The following is an 11,291-nucleotide window of genomic DNA, read 5'->3' on the forward strand; positions in this document are numbered from 1 at the left end:
ACTTTTGTAGACGTCACAAAAATCTAAAATCACAATCTAATTCAGTTATTCAGAATTAAAGTATTTACATTTACTAAAAATGTCTATATGTATAATACTACGATAGGTATTATCCATTAGGTAATAATGGTGGTATAATTTCTACGATCTACAAGGCTACAAGCCTGCTATAGTACTATATAGTACAGTTGTTTTAAATTTTTAATCAACGAATGGAGACTGGAGATATATTTTTTTAATATATTCATTAAATTGACCACATATATTAAATAATATTAAATTAAAAATTTACCTCAATTAACTGAGATTTTTTTATTGCTCAGTAACTTTGTTTTTTTTTTTTTTTTTTTTTGTTACACAAATGACAATGTGTGTTCTTTTATGAGGACATAACATTTGTATTTTGTAGGTCATGGTCTTTTGTTGCTGATCACCTGTAAGTCTTATACTGCCCTTCCATTGATAACAACTAAAACGCTATTTTATTTTATTTCCTTGTTATAGAATTTCAGACAAATTCAAATAGTATATATTGTTCAATCATTGTGTTTGCACTCAACTACACAAGACTTGAGCTTTAATGTTATAACTTACAATATTTTAAAAATTACTATCTTCCACATCATAATGCTGAACACAGGGTTTGTTATATATTTATTGCAATTACATTTATTATGTTATATTACTATTAAGTTTTTTTTTATCTTATATTAATATTAACTATAATTTTGTTTTTAGAAAATTGTCTGGACTGACTTTGTTCATTACTGGTGGGAGTCGGGGTATTGGTAAGGCAATAGCCTTAAAAGCAGCTAGGGATGGTGCTAACATTGTTATTGCTGCTAAAACCGCTGAGCCTCATCCAAAATTACCAGGAACTATATACACAGCTGCTAAAGAAAGTAATTTAAAAAGAAAACTTTTGCTATTATCTTTTAATTTCATTGTATAAAATTATTTATAGAATTCTACCTATTCATTTTAAATTAAGTATCATTTTTGGCTATAAAATATATAATGATAAGGCTGCATAAGTCATAACCTCATAACTTAAACAGTTACATAACTATAATAAGCTTAGTTATTAATTTATCATATATACTTTTATCATGAGAACTTCTTATTCGCATTTGTTGTCTCTGTCAAATATGTCTCCTACAAATGCGTAACATAGTAAATTAATGTTCATTTGTTCATCTCAAACATTATTAGTTTTAATATTAGTATGCATTTTTACTTTTTACTGGTCTGAAAGGTAAGAATATTATTGGTATTTGTATGTTGGTTTTTAATTTTTTATGATAATTCATTTCTAATGCTAGTTTTAACTTCATGAGTAGCCGAGTAGGCAAGTTTAATATTACAGTTTGAAAATGCTGATAATTGCTTGATAAATTATATATTATAAGTAATTGACATATAAACACAGATAATATTATTTAATTCACTTTAATATTAAAGCCAACTACACAATATAAATTTTTCTGAGCTCAAATTTTGTATGTTAAACACTTGTAAGATGGAGAAAACAAATGGTTTTGTACACATTAAACTTTTCAAGAGTACATTTTTTCAAACATTTGTCTTACAATAAAAAAATAGTAAAATTAGCTTTTATTATTGCATATAAAATCAATATAATTAAGTTAAATCATAATTTGAGACACAGAAATAACTTGGTTTTATAAATAAAGTATTAAAATGACTAATAATTTTTCTGAGTTTAAAAACGCTCATAGTCCAATTATTTATTTATCAACATAACAAAGTCTAGTTACTATTAAAACATGTTAACTACTCTTAATTCTTTTTGTTTTTATTCAATACTTAATTTGTATCATATTTGTATTTCGTATTATTTTTTTTTTCTTCAAATTTTAAGTTAAATATAAATTATATAATACTCTTATACAATACTTCTGTTCTAACATTTACATAACATGAGAGAATAAACAAAATAAGAACACATTTCAATAAGATTTAATTGAATAAAAATTAGTTAATACCTTTATGATGATATTGTGATACCCAATTAATTTAATATTAACCTCCAAAGTCCTCTCATGTAAATTAAACTATAAAAAGACATTAGCTCTACATTTATAATTTATTTATTTCAACTTAATATAATTTCATCATTATTTAAATTTAATTTTTTATTATAATTTTTTAGTTGAGGAAGCTGGAGGAAAATGTTTACCTTGTGTAGTGGATGTAAGAGACGAAAGTCAAATAGCAGATGCTGTTAACAAATCAATTGGCAAATTTGGAGGTATTGATATAGTTGTTAACAATGCAAGTGCAATTTCATTGACTCCTACATTAGATACAGAGATGAAGAGATACGATTTAATGCACAATATCAACACAAGAGGAACATTTTTAGTGTAAACATTTAAAATTTTATTATTAAATTAATTCAATGTTGTAACTGATTTTATTGGTAGTCTTGTACATATTATGTCTGAGGCATTTTTGTGTAGTCAATATTTAACGACTAAAATAACTAATTTACAAAATCATTTTTACTGCATTAAATAAATTTGCAAATAAAAATTGGTTTGCGGTTAGGTTCTACTCCAATAACTAGTATATTTGTCAATAATATTCATCAGAATTTTAGCCATTCCTTTGACTTGTGAAACATTAACCGACAATCCTTCTGAAACACACTAATGACTAAATAATTGACTAGCAGACAGTGCTTATAACATGGAAAGTTCCACTAGTGACAAATATTTGTCAGGTACACCAGTGGTTGGAATCCTGCTAGACGCTTAGTAAATAGTTGAGTGATGTGTTTTTGTGTGTCAGAGCTATTGAATAAACTTTAAGTTACTTTTTTAAATAATGACATATATTTATTAATGAAATAAGTTACTATTATATAAACACTTATAAATAATAAAATACTTGATACTCCTCCAATAAACACTTGTTTGGAGTTGATAATATAATTTTATAGAAATTCTTTGTTTTAGATCAAAGATGTGTATACCTCATCTGAAAAAAAGCAAACACGCACATATTTTAAACATTAGTCCTCCATTAAACATGAATCCTAATTGGTTTAGAGACCATGTTGCTTATACAATGGCTAAATATGGAATGTCAATGTGTGTATTAGGAATGGCTGCTGAGCTTAGAGCAGATAACATTGCTGTAAATGCTTTATGGCCAAAAACTGGTAATCAAATATGGATTTTTTTTTTAACTAATACTTTATTAACACTATATTATTTTAAATACATATTATTAACTTCAAAGTAATCTCCCTATAAATCAATACTCCATTGATGCAATATTTTCCTTCAATCATTAATTTCTATAACACCACCTAATTGACATTTAAAATAATGTTAAAAATTATCTTTTACCATATTTTCAAAAATACAATTACAAAAAAAATAAATATTTTTCTCAATTGCAAACCAACACTTAAATATTCATTAGATTGCTATTTGATAAAATTCAATTAGTGGTACTTTGTATTGATATAAATATTAAACTTTGCCAGATTACGCTGCATACATTTCAATCGAAAAATAAAAGTGATTACAAATATTAATTCATATAATTTTGTTTTTTCAGTAAATATTTGAATTTATTAGTAAAAAATTTGATTGTTCATTAAAACTTTTGTTTGTATGCTTGTTAAACTTTTTTAATTGTAAATGGGATTTCTCAAAACTAAACCCTATTTTAAAAATAATTCACCAATTTAAGAACTACATTAATATACAAATAATGTTGAATCATTAATCATGTTGACCAAAAAACATTCGACACAGCTTTAAAAAAAGTATTTTATTTATCTACTTAAAATATTTGATCAAAAATCTTAAAAAATTAAACATTTGAAAAGAACAATTATTACTCAATTAACATTTAAAATCTAACCTATTTAATTTTATATATTTTTACAACAGCTATATACACTGCAGCTGTTGAAATGTTATCTGGCTCAACTGAAGCAAAAAAGTTATCTCGTAATCCAGAAATTATGGCAGATGCTGCTTATGCTGTACTTAGTAGGTCTGTTGAAAATTGTACTGGGCAGTTCCTAGTCGATGATGAAGTGCTACGACAAGAAGGAATTACTGATTTGAACCAATATGCCAGTGATCCAAGTAATTAGCTTAAGTTTATTACTATCACATATTCTTTTATGCTGTGAAAAATTCTTAATACTTTTCTAAATAATTGAGAAAAACAAACTAAAAATTAAGGGAAAAACGGGAAATTTTACGCACACTCATTTTTCGACAAAATCGATTTTGGTTTTTGATGTAACTTTAAAACAAATGACCATAGATACATGAAATTTTCACCTAATGTTTATATAAGTATATTCTATCCACCATGCAATTTTCAAAAAAATTCGACTTAAGTTGAACTATTCATAGGCATTTCAAATGTTCGATCATAATTAGTTTTTTTTAAATTAATATCGATAAAAATTTATTTGTTTGGCAGAAAAGCTTGAAAATTTAATACAAGGCTCTTAACATATTGTTACAATAGCAGTTGAAAAATAAAAGAAATTCATAGTCACAATTTTTTTTTATAAGCATTCAAAGTTTGAATTTTGACAACATATGTAAAAATCACGAAAATTCGCAAATTATTTCAAACTAGAAATTCATAAAAATTTTTCTTTTTAAATCTAAGATTTGAAAATTTTTAATAATCTATAATATATCCTAGATAGATAAACCGTCTTCGCTCAGAATCGTTTTTTGTATACAATGATATAATATCATTGGATTCAAATTTAATTCGATCCATTACAGTAACCCACTTGTAACCTACTGTACAGCAGAGCAACATACACGACTTACCCGCTTTTTTTCCTTGCGGGGGACTGAAAAAATTTATACCAAATAGGCAATAGCCAGAAGAAAACCCCCAAAATAACAATCTTTAAATTAACTTAATCAATTGTTTATGTCATATTTCATTGATATATTGTTCCTATTTCTGTAGCTTATTTTGAGATGATGAGTAGGAATGTTATCCCACACACCTATTTGCATCAAAATTATTATAACACCAAATAAATATAATGTGGTAATAATGCTAGCTAAAATCTTAAAGAAAAGAAGAATAATCACATATGAGATATGAATAATACTAAGAATCTGTTGCACTGAATACACTCTTAGGTAATGTATTTGAACCACCTAAAAAAAACAATATCCAGGATAATTTATGTGATTACTAAAATAAGTAGGTACTAGGTTCTTATGCAGTTACCAGTTAGGTATTACTTAGGTAAAGTATTATTAAAGTATTACAATATTACCATATTTTTATTCTGATTCGTTGTGTACTTAACAAAGTTTTATGATTGAATAGTTAATGTTATAAATGATTAATTATCTTTGGTAGTTTGGTCATAATCGAGGAAAAAATCTAAAATTTTCTTAAAACCCAAAATTCCAGATTATAAAGCATTTTATCCCTATATTTTACACAGCTCTTTCAATTGCTGATTGTTTCTTGTGTATTCGACATTGATGTAGATTAGGTTAAACTCATAAACATATGAGCAGTGGCGTACCCAGGATTTTCGAATGGGGGGGGGCTAAATCTATATCGGTATTCGGTACCATAATAAACACAACGTTTATGCTTTGCTTATACTAGGTCATTGTTACTAAAGATAATACGTTGTATTCAATACCGTTTTTTAGAAATATCATGGTTTGTACTTTGTCTTTTTTAATATAAAATGTATTCCAAAACATGGCCAATGGGAGGGGCTGAAGCCCCCCCTGGGTACGCCACTGCATATGAGTTTACGACTTTGACACATTTGAATATGTATAAGATTATATAATAATATACTGTATAGGTAATAGTTGATAGTTACATTTTGTTTAATTGAAATATTGAATTTTAATATATTTTTTTCTGTTATTCAAAAATTCAAAAATCTTCCATATTTATGTATTAACATTTATACTTATTCTATCTGTACCTTGGTTTTAGTGCACCTCTGTTAAAGATCACATTAAGGTGGGTGTCAACGTACCTCGCTTTGTGAAATAATTTGACATATACATACAGTCAACTATAACTCACTGATTGGATTTAGCACTTTTAATGTTATTCCAACTATCATATTATAACCTTTTATGATATCTCCAAGAATATAATATGAGATTTTCATCAGTCAATTAAGTATTTTTTTAATATACAAACTACAAACATACACTTATTTTTAAGATATAGCTCCTTTTATCAAAGCCATGTAAATGCAATATTTGATCCATTTTTATTCTCATCTGTTAAATAGATCAATTTACTCTAAAATTAGAATTAAAAGTTTCACAAATTGCTCTCAAAAATAAAGAGTGTGCTCGTCACTGACAAATTAAAGAATTGTATACAATACATTTATAATGAAAGATAACCACAATATACTTAGTTTACAAATTCTTTAATTTAAAAAAATTCATAATATATTGATATTAATATTAATATGACAATTTTGTTAAATAATTGTATTTATTATGAATATCTTGAAGACTAGTTTTTTTTTTTGGGGGGGGGGGGCGGAGAGACAATCACCCAAATTACACTTATGGTAATGTGGTTCATAGGTATAAATATTTTAACTTTGAATATAAAAATATGTATTTTAAATGAGTTAGATTATATTATTGTAAACACATTTTTAAGATTTATTACTATTATAACTTAAAATCTTTACATCTGTATCTACAAATTGTTGCAATTTGCAATTAGATCCATATACTATTTACTAATAATTATTTCATTTTTTTTTAGGCTATAAAGGAGATTTAATGATGGACTTCTTCTTGGATGAAGCTCCTCATGACGGTTTCAATCAAGGAAAGAAAAAATCTCAACAAACTAAAAAATCAGATGGAAAAGATAATATTGAGGGTATATTCGCAAAAATCAATTCACATTTGACTCCAGAAATAGCTAAAGGAACAAATGCTTGTTTCTTGTTTGTAGTAAAAGGTAATTAAATTATTCAATACACTCATAGTAAATATATATTAAGTCCCATGTAACTTAATATTTAGTAGATTGATTTGTTAAGTCACAATATGATTATGATATGACTTTCTAGTTATTATCATCATTTAAACTCTATACTTCATTTACATTCAACCATTCAGTGGTAGCGTCATAGACAATGAGTGTTTACATTGCCCTGCTAACATTTGTAGCTGATTAACCTGCTGCTCGCACTGTTCAATTTGTCGCTCTTGACGGGAACGACAAGGCGAGGAGCATGGTCAGTGCGAGTGACGTGTTTACATACTCGTGCAACCTACTTTTATACCCATTTCCCTGCTCACTGCCATGAAAACGGGACAAATGTAAATGAAGTATTATAATTAATGTAAATATGATAAATACCTATATATATATATATATATCTTTTTAGGAGATGAGGATAGAACTTACTACATAGATCTAACTGGAAATGGTGCAGCTGGAAAAGGTAAACCAACTACAAAACCAGATGCTACTTTAGCAATGGAAGCTGATAAAATAGAAGAATTATTTGATGGTCAGTAATGTTTATTTATTTATTTAAATTAGAACTGTGTTTCTAATCATTCAGTTAAATATTTATAGGAAAGCTAAAAGCTGCCGACGCTTATATGTCTGGTAAACTTAAGATCAGCGGAAGTTTAATGAAAGCAATGAAATTGGAGAAACTTATGAAATTACTTAAAGCTAAATATTAAGTTTTTTTTTTCATGTAAAAAGTAAGTATACCGTGTTTGAGGGAATATTTTATATTTAAACTTAATTGCATAATCACATGTATGTTGCATTAAACAATTAAAAACTAGCCATTGTTTTACCAAATTTCAATATTTTTTACAATAATGTAAACATGTATTTTTGTAGAAAATAAATATATCAAAAGTTATCTTTGTTTGGTTTTATTATAATCTTAAAATATGTAACTCAAAATACAAAAACAAAAATGTATGTACAACTTTTACACATAAACATACATTACATACAAAACTTAATTTTGAACTCTAAACTGAGCAATATTAAAAAATAAATAACGATAATAAATATTTAAATATAAAAATGTTATTTTGTTTTGATAATGATGGTAACTTAATTTTTATATACAACAAATTATATTATTATGAGATAGTATACATTTATTTATAGGCACAATTTCAATAAAAAAAAAAATAAGGGTGCTACGCATTTTCTCATTTTTCTTTTTTTAGATAAGTTTTAGATACATAAATGTGAACATAATTTGAGGGTGTTAATACCGCTTAACTCCCTTCACTATTTGTGCTTATGCATCTATTTCAGATTGAATGTTTTTAAGAGATTCATAAACACCTTCATTACCATGCATAAATGGCCTTCGATTTTTAGCAGCCGTACAAAGAACTGCCAAATCATACATTTTTCTAGCGATACTGTTGTTCCAATATCCAGCACGCTTGTCTAATAGTTCTTCAATAGGACATTCAATTTCACTGATGTGAGTTAACTAAAAAAGAAAAGAAAAATAGTTATAAAATTAAATATTTATTACTATAAAATTAATTTCTAACCAAGTCGCAACCAGTCCGACATTCATTGTATGGTGCTAATCCTGTTAACAACTCTAATAATACAACACCAAAGCTGAAAACATCTATCTTCGTAGAAATATCACCTCTAAATGCTTCAGGTGACATATATGCAGATGTTCCTAATACAACAGATGTCATTGTATGATCTCCAAGGCGAGTTAAACCAAAGTCTCCAATCTAAAAACACTAAAAGTAAATATATAATATACAACATGATTATACATAGATTATTGTAATACGTGCCTTGGCAATAAATTTATTGTCTAGCAGTATATTAGCAGTTTTAATGTCTCTGTGTATAAAAGGTGTTTCAAATGCTGTGTGTAAATAAACTAAGCCACTGGCCACATCTGTTCCAATTTTAATTCTTAGTTTCCAATTTAATATTGATGATCTATTCTATTCAATTATATTGTTAATTAATATTAAAATTATATATTATAATATTCACATTATTCTTCAAAAACATACTTCGCATGCAATACAATCAAGCAATGAACCATTTTCCATAAATTCATAAACAACACACGGCTGTTCATCGTATGAAATTGCCAGTAGTGGTAATAAATTATCATGTTTAAATTTTAAAACAATGTCAATTTCATTTAAATACTGTTTAAAATCTTTTTCTTCAAATATTTTCTCCATTTGTTTTATTGCCACTATTTGGTTAATCAATTTGGCTTTGAATACTTTACCAAATCCACCAGCTCCAATTAAACATGAATCCGAAAATCCATTAGTGGCATTGGATAAGTATTTGTAAGGTAGCTTAATTTTACCAAACCTACAAAAAAATAAAAAATGTATTAATAAGTTAAAAAAATTAACCAAACACAAACAGTTAAATATTTCTTTTTATACTAAACTAGCTGATCCTCATGAACTTTGTTGCCCATTAAAAACACCTTGTTTTAAAATATTAAAAAATAAATATCAATTAGCATTTATTTATTTTTAAGTAAGTGTAAAAACCAATTGATTCATAACCTATATAATATACAAAATATTATTTTAAATAAGCTTTATTTATACCTTGCATTACTGTCATCATCATTTAAATTTGATCTGGTTTCTAGCTGATGTGCGAACAAAGTAGACTTATAATTGTCACTATTATCATTATCTGTGCATTCATCAATCTCAACAAAGTCCATAAACGTTGCCAACCTGTCAATAGGTTTATCTAGAAATAAGCACTTACAAATGAGAAATATAGTTCACTAAAAAGTCCAAAGTTTAAAGTTCATATTATTTTCTTGGTTACCATTCATGATTTTAGAAGCTACACATTCAGCAGCTCGTATTAGTTTTAATTTGAACAACAGATCCATAAGTGTCTTGAGGTTAGGCCTTATATGACCACTAGTTCCCCATTCTTCTAAAAATATCTCACTACAAGATCGCCGTTGTGTTTGGCTTGCCATTTCTATTAACCTAGAATAATTAGGAGATTGTTTTTAAAAACGTTGAAAGCATTGTATAATGAATAGGATGGACACCAAAATCAATATTACTTTAAGTGATCAAAGGTATATTTCGGACTCTTGTTTGGGTCACAGTCAACAGTTACAGCAGCCATGAGTGATTTCCAGCCATCATTAATGTCTAATAAATTAACCAATTCAAACTTTAGCGTAGCATCCATTTTACGTACCTCTGTGGTTTCAAGCGTCATACTTTCTAGTAATATGTTGACTTGTTATGACTCAAACTCGTCATAAATCTAAATACAAACCTTTTGCCATACACAGTGAATCAGTAACTACTAATTGGACTTTGGGATAAATAAGACTAATAAAAAACAAAAATTCGGCGTTTCTAATATTATATTTCACGAATTATGGTGGTGCACATTGCACAACAGGTCTTAAATCACAGGTTTATCCTGTTTCTAAGATAGTTAATATCACAATATTATAACTGATTGATAGATAGCTCTGATACCAGAGGTATAAATTAAATAAAAATGCGTGTTACACACAATATCAGCTGTGGATATTCATTACTTCATTAGTTCATTAGTCATTACCGACATATTGAGTATGAAACTATGAAATGAAATATGAATGTATAATGAATTTTTGAATAATAAATACGTCTCATATATTACGTCAGTGGTCAGCCATAATGGGCCTGCTACTATATAACAGTAGCCAGTAGGTATATTAATATATTATTTATGAATTTATGATAATTGTCGATTGATGACCAGATGGTCCGACCACGGACTAAGATAACATCTTTTAGCCAACTTCTTGTTCTAAAGCACGAACTATACTATTCTAAACTATAATTATATGGCGCTCGCGACTTGCCACGTCTTGGTATACCCACCAGAATATTAAATATTTCATTATATTATCTTATTATTATGGCCATTATGACTCGGAGGTAGTGAAAGTGATTATGGAAATAATGTACCCATAACATTGTCCGAATAATTGGAGCGTATTGCGATGAAAAAGAGTATATTTATTATTTAGTTCATGCTCTACACATAGGTAATTTATATTAGTTTATAAATGTTTCAAACATCTTTCTTGAAAAATAAGATTTAGTAGGTACATATTACACTCTATAGATTGTGGCCGTAAAATTTAACTATTTTATCATGACAGACTTCTGTACCATACTAATATGCTTAAGTCTGAAGTCGTGATTCGTGGCTCATGGATGGTTTGATAG

At 27.2% G+C, this 11,291-nt stretch overlaps 2 protein-coding genes across 4 annotated transcripts; one reads left to right on the plus strand and one right to left on the minus strand.

The window, feature by feature from the left end:
- Positions 1 to 30: 30 nt before the first annotated feature.
- On the plus strand, positions 31 to 7,924 carry Hsdl2 (Hydroxysteroid dehydrogenase like 2). Its single transcript, XM_015524885.2, has 9 exons — positions 31 to 436; positions 505 to 641; positions 739 to 902; positions 2,174 to 2,387; positions 2,982 to 3,187; positions 3,930 to 4,130; positions 6,796 to 6,996; positions 7,430 to 7,555; positions 7,624 to 7,924. Exons 2-9 carry the CDS (start codon positions 628 to 630, stop codon positions 7,734 to 7,736), a joined length of 1,239 nt encoding a protein of 412 aa, XP_015380371.2. The 5' UTR covers positions 31 to 436; positions 505 to 627; the 3' UTR covers positions 7,737 to 7,924.
- On the minus strand, positions 7,922 to 10,513 carry LOC107161307 (interleukin-1 receptor-associated kinase 4-like). Of its 3 annotated transcripts, none has more exons than XM_015507676.2 (8): positions 10,342 to 10,513; positions 10,121 to 10,211; positions 9,871 to 10,040; positions 9,639 to 9,789; positions 9,075 to 9,390; positions 8,847 to 9,002; positions 8,583 to 8,780; positions 7,922 to 8,518 (listed from the first exon to the last, which is right to left on the minus strand). In XM_015507676.2, exons 1-8 carry the CDS (start codon positions 10,349 to 10,351, stop codon positions 8,318 to 8,320), a joined length of 1,293 nt encoding a protein of 430 aa, XP_015363162.2. In that variant the 5' UTR covers positions 10,352 to 10,513; the 3' UTR covers positions 7,922 to 8,317. The 3 variants fall into 3 exon arrangements, with proteins under 3 accessions (XP_015363162.2, XP_015363169.2, XP_015363154.2); XM_015507683.2 differs by having other exon boundaries at positions 10,284 to 10,512; XM_015507668.2 differs by having other exon boundaries at positions 10,121 to 10,512.
- Positions 10,514 to 11,291: the final 778 nt, after the last annotated feature.

Source organism: Diuraphis noxia, unplaced genomic scaffold (genome assembly GCF_037042655.1).
Source record: "Diuraphis noxia isolate RWA-SAM2 unplaced genomic scaffold, SU_Dnox_SAM2 contig0004, whole genome shotgun sequence".
Taxonomy (NCBI): domain Eukaryota; kingdom Metazoa; phylum Arthropoda; class Insecta; order Hemiptera; family Aphididae; genus Diuraphis; species Diuraphis noxia.